This window comes from Numenius arquata, chromosome 5 (assembly GCF_964106895.1).
Source record: "Numenius arquata chromosome 5, bNumArq3.hap1.1, whole genome shotgun sequence".
NCBI classification, from domain to species: domain Eukaryota; kingdom Metazoa; phylum Chordata; class Aves; order Charadriiformes; family Scolopacidae; genus Numenius; species Numenius arquata.
Genome location: NC_133580.1, coordinates 69,378,174 through 69,397,029, shown reverse-complemented (window position 1 = coordinate 69,397,029; position 18,856 = coordinate 69,378,174). Strand labels below are relative to the sequence as shown.

The following is an 18,856-nucleotide window of genomic DNA, read 5'->3' as shown; positions in this document are numbered from 1 at the left end:
CTGGAAAAGAGATAGCAAAAATGCAATTACTCTCTCTACACAAAATTATGTCAAAATTAGAGCCTGAATTTAATCAACACAAATCAACCCCAAACTCTCATCTTTTGGGTTGGTGTCAGTGGAAACCTCGAGGCAGACTCAGCCACCTGGCTCCTTCTGGAACCCTCCTGAGGCCCCACAGGTCAGATCATGGAGTCCAACCATCAACCCAACACTGACAAAACCCATCACTAACCCATGTCCCTCAGCACCACGTCTGCCCGGCTTTTAGATACCTCCAGGGCTGGGGACTCCACCACTGCCCTGGGCAGCCTGGCCCACCAGCTCTCCCCCTGCAGAAGAACCAGCGTTTCGGTGGGGCCTCCACAGCGAAGCAGGACGCAGAGCAACCCTCCTAAAGCCATCTGGTCTCGACTACATCGCCCTTATCCTTCCATCCTTGTTTTTTTCCCGATTGTCACTTTTTTTCCCCCCAACTGCCACATTTACTTCTGCGTCGTAGCTGAAACCAGTTTGCAGTTCTGCACTTGGCCAGCTCATCAGTGCTCTGTGGCCTAAAAACCTCTGATTAAGGCAAAAGTTGACCGGTAGGAAAACACACCGTCCTCTGGGGACACTAAATTTACACAGCAGTCAAACGCCAAAGTGGAACGTTTGATGGAAAAATCAAGGTCAATGAATGCTTTTAAACCCACCCATGATTTGGGCCACGTTTTCACCTCCCAAAGGCACCTCCCTTGGGCAACGCAACGCGCGCACACGGGAAAAACCGTACCGAGAGCTTGGTCCAGCTCCTCTACTCTCCTGTTTGTTGTTTTTTTCTGTACAACTCCTGGTATCGCTTAGAAAAACTACCTCTTGGTGGAAGTCGGTGTCCGGAGGAGACGGAAGCATTTCTGCACGGCACAGCAGCCAGCAGCTTGCACAATTCTGAACCCACGGCGTAACTCCTTCGCCCAGGGTCACAGTCGCTGCTCTGCCCTGGAGATTACAGGCTGAGGTCTTAAACTCATTAAACACATTAAAAAACATAACCCGGCACCAACAAAGGAACCCCTTCCCCGGAGGCAGTTTGTTACCTGGGGTGGGAATAATAAGGGAACCATCCTGTTCCTGTTGGAATCGATGATTAAATTCCACCCCCCGCCCCGGGGAGAGATTTGGGTCCTTTAATATCAGGCACTAAATGGAAAGTAAAATGAAACAGCAACAACAACAACAACAAGAGGAGGAGTTCAAATCTCTGCCAAAAGTTGTGCGGCTTTTCTTTTTAAAAATCAAATTTCTTCCCTTCCTGATGAGATGCAGCAGGGAAATGCTTCACCATGGTGGGTTTTCTTCCCTTGCGTAGACAGAACATGCGAGATCCGAGAGACAGCAAGCCCTTACAACTCATAATTAAGAAGACAGTTACCATCTGCCCAGTGTGAGCGGTTATTATAATCAGCCTGATTTTTGCGACGGCTCTGGCTATGACAGCTGATTAATTTTTAAACCTAAGTAACAGCAATAGCTACAGAGCCAGGCTAATTGCCCGGAGCTTCAACATCCTTTTGCAAAAGACGGTTGGAGAGAGCAGGAAAAAGCTCTCTCTTTCCTTACAGCCAGAAGACAGGACAAATGGCCAAATGAATTAAAGCAAGGGAATGAGCTCAGCCTTTTCTTTTTCTTTTTTTTTTTTTTTTTTTTTGTGGAATACGCAGCACATCTTCCCACAGTTCCATCTGACCTCCAGCGCAACTCGTAACGCTTTTTTGCCTCCAAATTAGGCCAGTTTAGTAGCCAGTGAGAACCTCAGTATACGCTGAACATCCAGGGGTTGTAAATTAACACATTTGGCAACCCTCAGGTTACGAGAAAAAATAAAATCTTTTAAGAACTCTTCATTCCAATGGTTGATCTGCCTGACTGAAAAAAAGACACCTGTTGGCTCTATAGAGTTTTCAGCCTTTCATTCTTGTTTGACCTTCTCTGCTACATCAAACTTCCCTTCCGGTCCCTCAAGGGGCTCCAGGAAAGCTGGGGAGGGACTCTGGATCAGGGAGGGGAGCCACAGGAGGAGGGGGAAGGGTTTGACACTGACAGAGGGGAGATGGAGCTGAGATGTGGGGAAGAACTTCTTTGGTGTGAGGGTGGTGAGAGCCTGGCCCAGGTTGCCCAGAGAAGCTGTGGCTGCCCCATCCCTGGAGGGGTTCAAGGCCAGGTTGGAGGGGGCTCTGAGCGACCTGGTGTGGTGGGAGGTGTCCCTGCCCAGGGCAGGGGGTGGCACTGGGTGGGCTTTAAGGTCCCTTCCCACCCAAACCACTCTATGATTCCATGTTACAGGCAAGACAGAGCAGCTGTTGGTAGGGGGATACAGAAGGGGCTTTCAAGGGAAAGCAGACTCTAACCTTTCCTCTGAGATCACACTGCAGTGACTAAAAATTCCTGAAATTCGTAGGCCACGGCAGAGAGACGTTGCATGTTGTTTGCTGGGACCTCTCTGGGGGTCACACAGAGGGTTTGGGTAAATCCCCCGTCAGCTCTTTGCTTCTGAAACTCTCATTTCCTCCTCTCGCATGCCCTCATGTTCCTTTAATCACAGAACTTCCTACTTCTTTTTTAAGCAAAAGCTGACAATGGAATTTTTTATCCTTTGTTGAGGCACGAAGTTTTTAAAAAGGGGAAATAAGAATTTACTGCACTTGGGGCACTCGCTCAGCAAATAATGAATAGCACAGATCCACTCTAAAATCCAAATATATATTTCTTAATTTGTCCACGTTTTTAAGCAATTGTTACCTTTATCTGAACCTAATTAGTGATGTCTTGTAAACATCTGCCCCAGTTAAAAGAGCACTCCTTTCTGGAGCTGAGATGCTTGGAATGAATTACGAGGGAATCTGAAATGCTAATAATTTTGTCTTGTCTCACCATCTTTTTATTTGTCTTCCTGCACCCGGTGCATTAAAGCCATCTTTCTACTCTAAGCTTAGTAGCTTAACGCCAAACAACAAAGTTAAGGTCACAAATTTGACAGTCAAACAAGAAAAATCCCCATTTGGTGAATAAATCCCCCCTTTTTGTTTTGTAGGTGGCAGGTACCACCAAGAAAAGTTTCAAGCGGAGGCTTTACGATAACAGACCGGCATCGGGGACTGTCTTTATTTCAGCCTCAGCAAGGTTATATATCATAGAAGTGTCCATGGCTGGAAGCTGGTACTTAAGTTGTTATTTGATTATTTCCAGGTTCTACTGCAACTGAAGCTTGTTCTCAGCACCATGAAGATGTCAGCGTATCCCAGAGATACGCCAAAGGCTGCCGGAGGATGTTTTTTAATTAAAAAGTCTTCCTTTATTTTCCATTGACCGGATTATTTCACTATGCTGGGATTTGTGCTGCCTCCCAGTTCGACGGCTATTTGCATTCACACCTCCTTATGGTACGCTAGACATCGGATCATAGAACTGTCCAGGCTGGAAGGGACCTTTAAGATCATCTAGTCCAACCACCAACCTAACGCTGGTAAAAAACCCCCACTAACCCATGTCACATCCCAGTGCTGGTTTTGAAAACGTCCCTTACCATGGCTTTTTCACGGCTGGCCCCACACGTTCCCGTCTTTAAAGTTCATCTCTTTCCACTTTTAACGAGCATCTTCGTTTTCCCTTCTCTCAAAATGAGCATAATGTTTATTAACGACTCTCTTGAGAAGTTTACTGTATAGCATGCACTCCAAAGGCTCTATAATTACTCCTTATTTCCATACTGTTAATTATATTGCTGCTTTGCCAGTGGCAAGGTTCACCGCTCCTCCGTACCCGCCTGTTCCCTCAGTCTCTAACCACCGAAACCACCACTTGAGATTCCTTACCAAGAACATACCAGACACAACTGCTGTAGCGAGGCCATGAAACACTAAACAGCAACCACATTTCAGGGTTTGTTTGGCATCAGGTTTTTCGTGATGTGCCCTAAAACTATGAATGAGGAGCTGGGGAGACAGACGTGTACGACGAATCGCACCAAGAATCTATGGTTTCCTGAGCTCAACATCCCAGTCAGTGGGGACTCCTCAAGCCATTCAGCTCATCTTAACTGATATGTGGAGGAAACACGCTCTTTGAGCCAACTGTTGCTTTGACAATTCCAAATCTTTGACATCGCAAGACATCGCACTACCTACAGAGCCAAAATCCTAAGCATCAGATGTTGGAAACATGGAAAGACTCTACGCAGGAGCGTTATAACTATTCATCCCATAACATAATTCCATCCCGTAACAGCTTATGAAAAAAACCCTGAGACAACAGAACCTTGAAACTTCTTAAAAGCTAGTTAAACAGGCAAAAAACCCCCCACTTTCAAGAGAAGTTGGGTGAATCGAGTTGTAGCAGGAAGACTTGTTTTTTCTGAGGACCATCTCGACGAGACTGACTCGCAAATGACTCGTGAGGAACGGAAACTCGCTGTCTCGTTAGTAACAGAAGGACTGGCAGATACAAAAGGTAATTATAGAATCATAGAATGGTTAGAGTTGGAAGGGACCTTAAAGATCATCGAGTTCCAACCCCCCTGCCCTAGGCAGGGACACCTCCCACCTCAAGCCCCATCCAGCCTGGCCTTGAACCCCTCCAGGGATGGGGCATCCACAACTTCCCTGGGCAACCTGTTCCAGTGCCTCACCACCCTCACAGCAAAGAATTTCCTCCTAATATCTAATCTAAATCTCCCCTCTTCCAATTTAAAACCATTACCCCTTGTCCTGTCACTACATCTCCTGACAAAGAGTCCCTCTCCGGCTCTCCTGTAGCTCCCTTCAGATATTGGAAGGCTGCTGTGAGGTCTCCCCGGAGCCTTCTCTTCTCCAGGCTGAACAACCCCAGCTCTCTCAGCCTGTCTCCATACGGGAGGTGCTCCAGCCCTCTGATCATCTTCGTGGCCCTCCGCTGGACCCGTTCCAACAGGTCCACGTCCTCCCTGTGTTGAGGACTCCAAAGCTGGACACAGTATTCCAGGTGGGGTCTCACGAGCGCAGAGTAGAGGGGTAAAGTCACCTCCCGTGACCTGCTGGCCACACTTCTCTTGATGCAGCCCAGGATGGGGTTGGCTTTCTGGGCTGCCAGTGCGCACTGCCGGCTCATGTTGAGCTTCTCATCCACCAACACCCCCAAGTCCTTCTCCTCGGGGCTGCTCTCCAGCCATTCTCCGCCCAACCTGTATTTGTGCCTGGGATTGCCACGTCCCAGGTGCAGGACCCTGCACTTGGCCTGGTTGAACTTCATGCGATTTGCACGAGTCCACCTCTCCAGCCGGTCCAGGTCCCTCTGGATGGCATCCCTTCCCTCCAGTGTGTCGACCGCGCCACCGAGCTTGGTGTCTCAAGCCTGTCCAGGTCTAGGTCCCTCTGGATGGCATCCCTTCCCTCCCTTATCATGTTCTGCCTTTAGCTGGAAAATGAAAATATGCATTTATATATACAATATAAATACAATTTTTATATATATAGACAAGCAGTCGAGTGTGAAACATTCACAAGAGGAAAGGTAAAACACAAGAGCACTAGACAGCGACAGAAAGAAGGCAGCATCCAGTTGAGCCGAGGGCTATGACCGTCATCAGAACATCTTCACTGGTCATTTTGCTCCTCATCAAAAGCAGAATCCTGCTTCCGTCTCTTTCTGTAGCAGAAATTCCTACTTGTGAAATACGATGCTTTAGAAATGTCACAAAAATTTCCCAAAATCACAGAATCACACAATGCTATGGGGTTGGAAGGGACCTCTGGAGATCATCTCCTCCAACCCCCTGCCACAGCAGGTCCACCCACAGCAGGTCCCACAGGAACGTGTCCAGGTGGGTTTGGAATGTCTCCAGAGAAGGAGACTCCATCACCTCTCTGGGCAGCCTCTTCCAGGGTTCTGCCACCCTCAAAGTGAAGAAGTTCCTCCTCATGTTTAGGTGGAACTTATTATATTCAAGTCTGTGCCCATTTCCTCTTGTCCTGTCACTGGGCACCACTGAGAAGAGTCTGGTCCCATCCTCCTGACACCCACCTTTTAGCTATTGCTCAGCATTGATGAGATGCCTCTCAGTCTTCTCTTCTCCAGGATGAACAGCCCCAGGTCTCTCAGCCTTTCCTCACCAGAGAGATGCTCCAGTCCCTTGGTCATCTTCTTGATCAGATACATCAACAAGCTCTGACCAGCCCCGCGCTGGAATCAGGAGCAACAGAGATGTGTAGCTTGAGCTATTGGGCTGTGTGTTGGGGAGCAGCAAGGGCAGGCGCTGCTCTGAAGGTCAAGAGTACAGGTCACCAGACAAGGCTGCGGTGGTGAGGCAGGTCTGAGGTCAAGCCAGGAAGCCAAGTCCATAGATCAGGATCAACAAGGGTACACGGCCAGGCACAGCATGGCTGTGACACAGCTCATGAGGGACCAACCACAAGAGTCTAAGCTTAAATGCAGCTCCTAAAAGACACCTCCCACCAGACCAGGTTGCTCCAAGCCCCCTCCAACCTGGCCTTGAACCCCTCCAGGGATGGGGCAGCCACAGCTTCTCTGGGCAACCTGGGCCAGGCTCTCACCACCCTCACACCAAAGAAGTTCTTCCCCACATCTCAGCTCCATCTCCCCTCTGTCAGTGTCAAACCCTTCCCCCTCCTCCTAGGGCTCCCCTCCCTCATCCAGAGTCCCTCCCCAGCTTTCCTGGAGCCCCTTGAGGGACTGGAAGGGGCTCTAAGGTCTCCCCGGAGCCTTCCCTTCTCCGGGCTGAGCCCCCCAACTCTCTCAGCCTGTCCTCACAGCAGAGGGGCTCCAGCCCTCCCAGCATCTCCGTGGCCTCCTCTGTACCTGCTCCAACATGTCCGTGTCCTTCTGCTGTTGGTGGCCCCAGAGCTGGAGGCAGCACTGGGGTGGGGTCTCCCCAGAGGGGAGCAGAGGAGCAGAATCCCCCACTCGCCCTGCTGGCCACGCTGCTGGGGATGCAGCCCAAGATGGGGTTGGCTTTCTGGGCTGCCAGCACATGTTGCCAGCTCATGTTGAGCTTCTCATCCACCAGGAGCAAATGGCAACTTTTATCAAAGGCTACTACATTTGAAAAAAATCCCAAGAATATCGGTTGACCGGTGATGCTATACTACACCCCTGGCTGCTCAGGACTGCTGGGAACGCACCCACTCTGTGGATCCAGCAAGAGCTGGAGGGTGCTGGGTACCTCCAGAGGAGGTCCTTTGTAAGGAGACAACATGTTTTAGAAGGACTGGGAGAGCTGCTGTTGGGAGGGAGGTAAAGCTGGCAGGAAAGGACAAGGCTCTTCCCATTTGGCAGTGTTTCAGCAGAGCATCTAATGAGCACACGTTACAGAGCTTCTGGAACAGTCTTGCAAGACAACCAGCAAGACAGTTTGACCGGGACTTAGAAGATCTGGATTTCAGTGCCAACAACCAGTGAGAAACTGAAATATTTGGTGTGAGTTATCGAACTTCTCCATGACTCAATTCTCACCCTGAACAAGGGAAGACCGGTAATACGCGCCGTTATGAAAGCGCTCTGACCTTCCCACGTGACAGGCACCGTGTCATCACTCTCGGCTTCTGTATTAAGTAATGATCTCCGGAAACAGACAGGAGGGCGAGATGATATAAAAGTACATCAAACAGCCAAAAGCACAAGTGCCTACCACAAACGACCACTTGCACTAGTGGGAAAAACCAACCACAAGCAGGTGACCGCAGGGCACCACGGCAGGTCCTCCAGGCTGCTCACTGACAGAGCAGTTGGAGAGGGACACAAGTATCTGGGACCAGCTCTGGGCTCTGATGCTTCTTTCTCCTGCTTCTGAAGCGAAAAGCCCCAAGTTTTTCCAAAGCTGGGAACTGGGTAATGGATATCACCTTCCTCCACACTCTTACTTCGGCCCCTTGAGCCGGAGAGGTCTGGTGGCAAAAATCAGCCCAGGATGAGGACAGACAAGCTGAAGGACCATACCCATGTATCTGCTTCGGTATGAGCAGCAGAAGGACTTAAGTCACCCACTCCATTCACGTTCAGCCCCATCAGTAGACGGCATGATCCCTCCCTTTGCCAGGTGTCTATATAATTAACAAAATCATACCAATTTGCGTACGTACAAACAGAAAATGCATTTGTACCCACAGAAAATTCAACTGCCCGGTACAATGAAGCGGTTACATCTACAGTCACAGGAGCAAAAAAATCACTTGTTACCTACTCACCACATTTGTGCATTCTGGGAACAGTGACTTCAGTTGTCATCTAAATGGCTTGGGGCAGAGTGGCTGGAGCCGCCTGGCAGAAAAGGACCTGGGGGTGTTGGTCGACTGTCGGCTGAACAGGAGCCAGCAGTGTGCCCAGGTGGCCAAGAAGACCAACAGCATCCTGGCCTGTGTCAGGAACAGCGTGGGGAGTAGGACTTGAGAGGTGATCGTCCCCCTGTACTCGGCACTGGTAAAGCCCCACCTCGAGGGCTGTGTCCAGTTTTGGGCCCCTCACCACAAAAAAGCCATTGAGGTGCTGGAGCGGGTCCAGAGAAGGGCAACGGAGCTGGTGAGGGGTCTGGAGCACAAGTCTTGTGAGGAGCGGCTGAGGGAGCTGTGGGTGTTCAGCCTGGAGAAAAGGAGGCTGAGGGGAGACCTTCTCGCTCTCTCCAGCTCCCTGAAAGGAGGGTGTAGCCAGGGGGGGTCGGTCTCTTCTCCCAAGGAACAGGTGATGGGACAAGAGGAAACAGCCTCAAGCTGCACCAGGGGAGGTTCAGATTGGATATTAGGAAACATTTTTACACGGAAAGGGTTATGAAGCCTTGGAATGGGCTGCCCAGGGAAGGGGTTGAGGCACCATCCCTGGAGGGATTTAAAAGCCGGGTTGACATGGTGCTGAGAGACATGGGTTAGTGATGGTTTTTATCAGAGTTAGGTTGATGGTTGGACTCGATGACCTTAAAGATCCCTTCCAACCTGGACGATTCTATGATTCTAAGTGCACTTCCTTCTGGAATGACACAAATTCTCAAAAAAAAAGGCTTTGTAAGTCTTTTTAAGTAAGTAAGCCTTGTAAGTAAGCCTCCCCTTACACTGCCAGAGATGCAGGACATCCCAAAAAAGAATGCATCCTCGGAGTCACCTGGAACACACTTCACCTTGGTCAACAGATGCAGATGCTGGTCCCAAGATCACAACCGGATCCCTGGCACATTTCGAAGAGTCTGAGGACTAAGAATTCTCATTAATAACCACTGTAGATGGAACTGTACTTTCAGGCAAAGTCTCATCTTACACACTGTCACCCCACCAACTATGGTTTTATTTTTAAATGTCAAAAAAAAAAATGCGTACAAACACCCATGTAGGCATAGATTATTATTATTTTTATTGCTCTCGTTAAAAAGTCAGTGTATGAATGATGGCATTATGCTGTAAAAATGCAACATTACCGAGTGCTCCGACAGTATGAGGTCCATTGTGACAAGGTTTTAAACGTGAAGCATGAGCTTCAATATGGATTTCCAAATTAAAAAAAACCCCAAGCCTAAGAGGTAAATGGATTAATAATCACTGATTTATCTGGAATTTCAATACTAAGCGAATACAGAGTGGATTTGCGAGAATCGGACATACTTAAGACACGACGGAGTGAAATGAAGCTTCTAGAAATTGAGGAGTAAATTCTCTTTTTTTTTTTTTGAGCTACATAGAGGTATTTGTTCTGCGCATTGAACTACACCCCCAGTGCGGCAGGGAGATTTGCATGAGAAAAGGAAAGAGCGAACCAAAACCTTTTCTGCGTTGCCAGTCCGAGAAAAAAAAAAAAAACTGTGTGCTTTGAAGTTTTAAAAATAAAACCATCCATTTAAGAAAAAAAAAAAAAAAAAAAAAAAAAATCACATCTCCCGGGTGAATCTCCACCATCACAAAATACCGATGCCTATGAACTCTGAACAAAACTACGGCATTATTGCTCGTTCCAAAGCAAACCCCAACAACTGGATATCCATGGATATTATTGCACTTAGAGCAGCGGTGCTTTTACTGGCCCAATAACTATTTTGACTGTATCAAGGAAAGTAAGAATTTATTTATTTATTTTTTTAACATGTGTAATCTTACTCGAAAGATGCACTGTGAAAAGAATAAAGTCCTAATTTAAACTGCCATACCCTTTATAAAGCAGTTGAAGCGTATCTGGGACACGAAGCTGATGAAAAGCCTCCACTACTTCAGAAAAAGTCCTCAAGAATAACATTTCCCAGAGGATGGGCGGGCATGGAGTACCAAACGCGGGGTGGGGGGGGGAAATGACAGTGGGTGTTAGCTTCCCAGCAAAAGGATGCCTCATATCACACAACAGATCAGAAATAAATAAGATGAAACTCGAAGAGTCTGAATATAAATCCTTGGGTGATGCTGGAAGAGTCACCGGCTTCACCAAAGCAATGTCAGTGTGTGTTGTTAAGCACAATAATGCAGTTACTATATACAGTATCTTTATCAGATAATGCCAACTAACAATACACTAAATTAATGATTGTTAAACAAAAGATGTACTAAAACAATGTACTTATAAAAACAGACGGCAACCCCCCAGTGATGCATAGTTACATGTGATGAAGTCCAGCTCTCCAGAGTCCGATGGATTGACACCTTCAAGCAGCAGGAAGCAGTTTTCCGAAGCGTAAACAACTTAATTAACAGAACCCAGTCAAGCTGTAGGGGAATTACACTGCCAAAACTATCTCCAGCCCCATCACAAAAGTCTCTGTGGATGTTACCACCGCAGAGCTGCAACGGGACACTTGTCCTCCCAAAGGTTTTACGCCGCTGTGTTTCTTCAAAGGACCTTCTAAAGGATGCGCTGTTTAACACGGTGGTGGATCTACGCACAAAGGAAACGTGATGAACACAAAGCACTTAGGTTAAGAAGCACTTATTGAAGAATCCATGACATCTTTGCAGTGCATTGGGTAGGACTGCACACACTGTGAAGTTTCTCCTGCTGAGTATTATGCGGCAGCTCACTGTTCGTAGTATTTTATATACTAAGAAGATAGAGCCTTCTCCCCGAGAAACCAGCTTCTCCGACACGGGAAGCCACCACGCCTCCACCTGGCTTTGCTGCATAAGGCATGTGCAATGAAGGTGACAAGGTCAAATCCCCACGGATCATGACAAAAAGACCCAGTTCTTCCCTTTGTTCCTTGCTCAGCTTCTCTGCCCCCTTACTGTCAAGGTCAGTCAGCGTCCATGTGGTGTTGTCTGGTGAGCAGAGGCTTCCCATCGGTATCACCCAGCTTTTTCTGCATCTCTTCCACCGCTTTCAGCAAAGCTGCTCGCTCCTGCTCAAGGGTGAGGATGGACTGCTTCAGCTTGCCTTCGTTGGTCAGTAAAAGCTCTACTGTGGCTTCGAGGTTTTGGATCTTCCCATTGGCCACCTTTCAAAGGAAGAAGAAAGGAGGAAGGGAAAGGAAAAAAAAAACAAAAAAGGAAATTCATTAATAACTGAAACTAACTTTAAACTATTTTTGAGATACGTTAATACACATAAAATACTTCCCAAATGATGAAAAATTGCAAAGGAAAAGGCAAGCATGAATTTTATTAGATCTGTGCACTTTAGACTACAACTCTGGGTTTGCCTGTAACGAGAAACTTCCCTCTCTCAACTCGATTGCTTCGATTAGTTCACAATTGAACTCAGAATATACTGCAAAGTAATGAAATGAAGTTACTAAGTCTGCAAATTAAAGAACTATGGGTTAAGATAAGCCTCTGTGGGTCAGCTGGCCAGCTGTATTTGTTGAATTCCAGACCGTTAGATGCATCCTCATTTCATCTCAACATTGAGTCCAACGAACGCCAGATTTGGAGGCAAAGGGGGAGAAGGGGATTTGGTGCAATACGCAGATAGACAACGTATCTTGGAAAAATTCCGGAAATTCTCCTTCAAAAAGGCTGCACATATGGGCAAAACTTCATGGCAAAACAAAGTGTTAGATCATTCAAACTCGTCACGTGAAGTCTGTGGCTGAGGTACTCTGACAAAAGCAGAGACCTGTTTGGAAGTTCCAGGGCTGGGTAACAACTGGAGACAAGAGCACTGGATGGTCTTGGCTTTCAGGGAAGTATTTGCTTTTCTGATGAGCTCACTGTCCTTCACGTAATTACGGTGGGTTAAAAAGCTCAGCCTTTGGTGGCAAAATATTGACAAACCATGACCCACGTTGTTTGGGGATGCATTTTCCTCCCGTCAGCAGTGGGTGACCTTTCACCAGAGGAACGAAGGCTGATGAAAGCCCACCTCCAAGACAAGGGACAACACTCCAATACTACAGACAGTTAAGTGTCCAATGCTATGATGGTGCTGACTTGCCAGCACTCAAGTGGAGATGAGCTTTGTGAAAAAACTGCTTAGGGCTGCAAAGTCTTTGAGGGCAGGAAGAGATGGAAGATGCTCTCATGCAGGTATCCATAGGACATCACTCCTTAAATCTCACCCCAGTAATCCCTCTCCCCCACACTCCATTCAACAATTTCCTTGCCCATGTGCCCAAAGCTTAATGAAAATATCTTGCAGAGGAGTACCTCTTCTTCTGACTTCTCTAAGGATCATCTCAGAGCCTTGAACAGGTTCAGATCTCACAGGATCAGAATTCACAGCTTCAGCAAATGTTTGTTAGGAAAGGCTTGAAACGTCTGCTTCTTACCCTTGAAATCCCTTTCTCCATCATGGTCAAAAGTTTTCTACCAAGTGTCCCGTTACAAAGCAGCCATAAACTGACTTCTTGAACAGTTAAGCAACAAATAACCTCTTCAGAGACGGGGTGTACTCCTTCTGAAAAAGCTGAGCAGCCACTAAGCATATTTCAAAATTATTTCCCATATTGTCTAAACAATCTGGACAACCGTTTAAAAAAAAATAACCAAGAAAGAGTATGTCTTTATAGACAATGTATCCCATATCTGCTTTATCTCTAAACAGTGACACTGGCATGAGCTTTCCCATCTGTGATGAAAACGTAAAAATGAAGTTGAGCAGGCACTTTGTGTATTTTCAGTCATTTTCATTTTGTAGTCAATTCTACAGCTCTGATTTTAATTTCAAGAGAGGAGACAGTGTGATGAATCAACCTTTCGCTTCATTTCACGTATGCTCTTATCCACCCCTCTCAGAATTTCTTCTGCTTTTAAACTTTAAAGGCTAAACTAACTAAAATTGCAAGTTTATTGCATGCTTTAATACCACTAGACCAAACACCAATTTCTTCTGAACCTTGGTGTAGGACTGTCTCTTCTAACAACGTGGATAAATTAGAGTGTTAATTAAATATGAAATACGAATTGTACCTGCAGTTCTTCCAGGAGATCAAAGTTTTGCTTGCGCAAGCTACTGTTCGCCTTTTCTAATTTATCCAGTCTCTGATTGTCATTTAAAGATGAATCTATAAGCTCATCCTGAAGGACGTGGTATTCGACTTCATAAGCCTGCAACTGTTTGGCAATATCCATTTCAAACACCTGTTGCATATAAAAATATTATTAGGTGCTGTGCAGATCAAACCCACAGTTCATTCAGTGCTTTCAAACCCATGGATCTGGACTTAGATGTATAATCACTGCATATGAAAAAAAAAAAGCACTTAATTTTTGGTGGTCACATTCCCCGCTCTGGAAACGACACGATTGAAGGAACAGAACGCGATGCATCGGCATTGGATCTACTGAAAAACTGTACTGATTTGCTGCCGACTTCAGCAAAATCACTTAACGCAGAAGTTTTGAGGAAGCGTAGACCTCGGAGGGTATTCCCCCCTTTTTTTTCCATTTCAAATTTAATGCATCTCAGGTTGGCATAAACCCTCCCAGAGATATTCGGAATTAGATGTCACTTTTGAGGAGTGTGGTCCAAGCCCACGTGCCACACGTACAAGCGTAAGGCTTAGCAGAATGAAAGCTTTAAATGAAAACCCAGTAAACATTGCCAGGTTTATTTACGATTCTACGGAACTCCTTGAGACTGAAAGAAAATGAAATAATCTATCCTTACACTAATCCACTTAACAGAAACATTATGTCATGTCAAAGCAGATTTCTATTATTGTTAACTAGGAATCACTGAAATGAGTGCTCAATCTTATACAGGAATATTAAGAAAACCTTATATTTTAAAAGCAGATAAATAAATTGAGGCACTCAAAGTGCCCCAAAGTAAAAAACCGCTATTGTATTTTCCTTTTTCTAGGTTTTGGCAAACAACCACTTTCAAATTATTCAGAAAATAGGACTCTAATGTCCCTGAGCTAGTTACCTCCTCTGAAAGCCATGAAGGTGGTAAAATAAAATGACAGTGTGCCAACCACAGAATATAGGAGAAACAAAAATTGATTTTAAAATGCAACTGGAAAATGGCCCAAGAATTGAAGTTCAAGGGTTATTCTTTATTTCTAAACCTCTTGTACCTCATTCCTTTTGGGAAAATGAGTCAAACATCAAATCCTCTCTTAAAAATCTGTTGAAATAACAGATTTTTATTTAGCTGCTTTGTCTACAAAACTTTAACTGTTGGTTATCATTAAAGAAAATGTCAGTTTATGAAATGTCTCTGGCACCTGTTACATACGCTATAAAGAATTCTCTCACAGTTATACGGCAGCAGAAACACATACTGAGCATCTGAGTACAGAAAGCTTAAATACAATTTTGAGTTAAGTCACACACAGAACTCTCATTTTCTGTGGGTCTGTGCATCTCTGGAGAACACACACTGTTGAAATGTCAATAAAATAAATCCTCTCACGGCCTCTGCCACTTCTGCCTCTGTGCTCTTGAGAAGGGAAGGAGGGAGGGAGGGAGGGAGGGAAATCCCTGCTCTCACCCTCAGAGCACCAGATCCGAAACGGGGAAACATGAGGCAAATCAAAAGCTTGACTTGAAAACTAGGTAACCGAGGGCTAAAACCCATCTTCTCTTTGCCTGCTGCAAATTAGATGTCAAATTCAAGTTAGGGTTTCTGAACAGGCAAGTCTTAATTGAAATATTTTGTGATTTTTTTGAAATACCATAGTTATTGTCTGCAGTCTTCTCCTAGCTTAGAAATACTACATTATTTTCCTTATCTGCCATTTAAAAAAAAAAAAAAAAAAAAGAAGCGTGTCGAGGATTGCCAGGTTTTGCTGTCCAGAGTCACTGCAAGAGACTGCCCTGACACGTGTATTCCTGCCCAAAATACAAGGGCACTGGTGTAACCTACTGAACCAGCACCATAAAAACCAGTATGGACAGTCATAGAATCATGGAATGGTTCAGTTTGGAAGGGACCTTAAAGCCCACCCAGTGCCACCCCCTGCCCTGGGCAGGGACACCTCCCACCACACCAGGTTGCTCCAAGCCCCCTCCAACCTGGCCTTGAACCCCTCCAGGGATGGGGCAGCCACAGCTTCTCTGGGCAACCTGGGCCAGGCTCTCACCACCCTCACACCAAAGAAGTTCTTCCCCACATCTCAGCTCCATCTCCCCTCTGTCAGTAACACAATACACCTCTGTGGTTTTCCTGTCAAGAACTTGTTAATAAAAGAGCATTCCTTCACATTCTACTCAGATGTTCAGATTATTTCCTACCTGACTAATGGTCTTTTCCATCTGTACCAAGCCCAAGTTGGGGAGAGTGCTTTTAATAAAATCAACGATAGTCTCTAGGTTCTCGTGCTGCAGAATCAAGGGCTTGTGGCTTCCCAAAAGGCTTAAAGCCACTTTAAATATAGCCTCTGATCCCTGAAGAAAGAGCATATCTGTGAAAACAAAAGAAAAAGCAGAGTCCATCAAGAAAGCACATCTTTTGACAAGAATATTAAAGCAGCAAAATGTCCAAGGGCAACAACTTCTCACAGGAGCAGCCTAGAGGCCAGATATAACGTGCCAGACACGTGCTTTCGTTACTGTGGCTTTAGAAGCTTTGTAGGATCAAGATTATTACTGTGAATAGCACACTTGACTGACACAGTCCATTATATTTGTTTAGTGAGTTTTCATCAAAAAAAGATCCAATTACAATTTGAGCTAAGTACCCAATAACCCAGGCAGTCAAGATTGTCAGCGTTGCCCCCAGTGTCGTGGGCCTTTTTCTTTTAAAATGTTCATGGCAATCTGAATTTGAACAGAATCCTAATCCAAATGCCATTTAAAAATCCTACTACAACAGAGGAAAAACTACACCTGAAGACTCAACCGAAGACCTGAAGTTGTGTTCTTTTGTCATCTGGTGGAGAAAGCTACAAAATCTCAGTGAATACAACACGAAGCACTTTCCAGCAGCCTCAAGTTTCACACGCTTATTTTCAGCATGTGTGTGTCCCAACCCCTTCTGTTAATATTCTAACAGCTACATCAATAAGAACCTTGAAACCTCAGTAAGACGGTTTAAGTGTTAATATTGCAGGTGGCCTTGTGACGCCGGCACCTGGCACACACCCAAGCATGCCGAAACCAGAGTCTGTAGAGACCTTTCAGTGCAACTTCCTTCCTTTTCTTTTCCTTTACAAACTGCCTATGCCTTTATAGAGGAAAGAAATATCAGACCGCAAGGAAAGGGACTCGCTACAGGCAAAAGCATCGGCCAGGTGAAACAACACTGACGGAGGTGGAAAAGGAAGAGAAGACACTGCGGGTTTATTCCCATATTTCCTAAATATATTTTTATTTTTCAAGGGCTTCTCTCTTCTTTCCCTTCTTTGTATTCCAAGCTGTGAATGAAGTCACAATCACTTGCAAAGAAGCATGATGATACCAAAAATTGTTGTCTTCATGACCAAAAAGAAAAGAAGAATAAAGAGAGGGAGAGAAAAATCCCACCACACAGTAAGGGAAATAACTACCAGCAAAACCACAGGTATCTCTGATTTAGTAAAGAACATACGAAACCCCTGGCAAGCTGTCTGTCTTAGTAAAAACAACCTCTCTTTCCAAATTTGTATCAGAATGAAATTCCCCCTTGCGCCCCTTTTTGCCTGTAATGCTAAAGCCGTAACTCATTGCACTTCTCTCTCTTTCCGAGACAGAAAAGCACAAGTCATAACTAATCATGAACCTTGCACTTTGCTGCCACTTGTCCTAAAAGGGGTGTACAATTTTTCAACTCTGATTCACTGTGAAATCCAACGGCGGCAATGACTGAAAAACAGTAACAGACCAGGCATCTGCCTCAATTCTCCGCTGAAACTGCAAACGATGGGTAAACGCTTTAGAGGGAAAGCAGCTCTTAGGACAGGAAATGCTGGAGAAGAGCTAGAAAACGCAACGTGAAAAAACCAGCTGAAAATAATGCATATTCATTAAAAAAAAAATCAAGTTCTATCGACAATCTTGAAAGAAAATAAACACTATTCTACCAAGTCTCCTCCATTAATAAATAAAGAAATAGGGGTATTAAAGAACAATCTTTGTTAATGCTGCACTTTTATTACATCCTGCTCAGGAGAAGTGTTGGAAGTTTGGGCAGTTAATTAAAAAGTCAAAAGGAGTTTTGCTGTTTGACTCATGAAACAGTCTTTGGGTTAACCTCTTTCTACTACTTTTACATATTGCTGGTAAGATGCTTGCAAAAAGTATACTCTACGGAAAACTAAAGGCCCGTAACAATTATATTATTAAATAGCAGTGGGGCTTCCAAAATCCAGGGTTAGAAAACGGCAGTGCCATCTCACAGTCTTCGAAACTTATTGTTACTTTCTAACGTAAAAGAATGCCCAACGTTCTCGACTCACGTAGTTCCAGTCAACGCTGGTTTAAGGAAATTACTAAATACTTTGAAACATTAAAAACTGCAAGTGTTGGTCACGCTGGATTTCCTCTCTAAGAACCAGCAGAGATTTTTGAGAGGTGACAGTTTCGGTCACACACACTCTTCTGTTCTTGACCCAAAATCAGTACCGTGAAGATCATATATTTATGCCTTCTAATCTCATGTGAAATCTTTCATTTCTAAAGCCCTACAATCCTCCAGTGACAGATAAAACACTAATCTGTGTTTTAAGGCAGAAATCCAAAGATACTGGGCACACAAAGCTCTTCCTGTACTCTCACTGCAGCCAACTGTCCAATTCCCAGACTCTTCTCATGTACAGTACTACGAATGATTAAGAATAATTGAAAGATGAATAGACTATAAACTCGGTATATGACACCCACAGACAGCACTTCATTTAATTCCTACAGATGATTTCTGGCAGCTGGATACTTGCTGATGTACGATAGCCTACTTTGAACTGTTCCAGGAAAAAAACCCCACAAAACACCTCTGTTTTCCCTGAAATTAAGATGTTAATCCCAGGATATGTAGTTCTGCTTAGCTACACACCATTCTTTTCACCACGATTTCTTCTATCACTACTTTTGCCATGTCCTTAAACAGAAACAGGACGGGATTCTTGCTGGTTCTTCTTGGATTCTGTATTCATTATTTGTTATTGCGGTAGATAAGACTATAATTTTTTTAAGTCAGGAAATTGTCGATATTAATACCCTGATAAATAATTGCTTCATTGCATCTCTCAAGTGAGACTGACTAAGGAAAATGAAAATAGCTTCTTGTTAGAAGATAGGAATCGGGGGGGGAAGCTCCAATCCGCCCTGCTAATCACGGACGATTCAGTACCACGTTAATGAAACTGAAAAACAAACAACTGAAAAGGAAATAAAGCACCTTCTCAAATACCAAACAGTTAATCTGTGAAATACACATCTGTAAGACAACGTCAAGGTAAATACTTCATTGGAATGTAATTAAAAAAAAAGAGAACTTCTGTAGATTCTAAAAATAGGGCACACAAGTGACTTTGGAGCTTAAAGTCCACGTGCTTCCAAACATTTTC

At 45.0% G+C, this 18,856-nt stretch overlaps 1 protein-coding gene across 1 annotated transcript in view; it reads right to left on the bottom strand.

The window, feature by feature from the left end:
- Positions 1–9,344: 9,344 nt before the first annotated feature.
- TBC1D1 (TBC1 domain family member 1) overlaps positions 9,345–18,856 on the bottom strand; it is a 93,922-nt gene continuing 84,410 nt past the window's right edge. The window contains exons 20-22 of the mRNA XM_074147324.1: positions 15,609–15,778; positions 13,338–13,508; positions 9,345–11,425 (exon numbers count right to left, since the gene is read on the bottom strand). Coding sequence (XP_074003425.1) covers positions 11,225–11,425; positions 13,338–13,508; positions 15,609–15,778 — 542 coding nt within the window. The 3' untranslated portion in view covers positions 9,345–11,224. The remainder of the gene's footprint in view (positions 11,426–13,337; positions 13,509–15,608; positions 15,779–18,856) is intronic.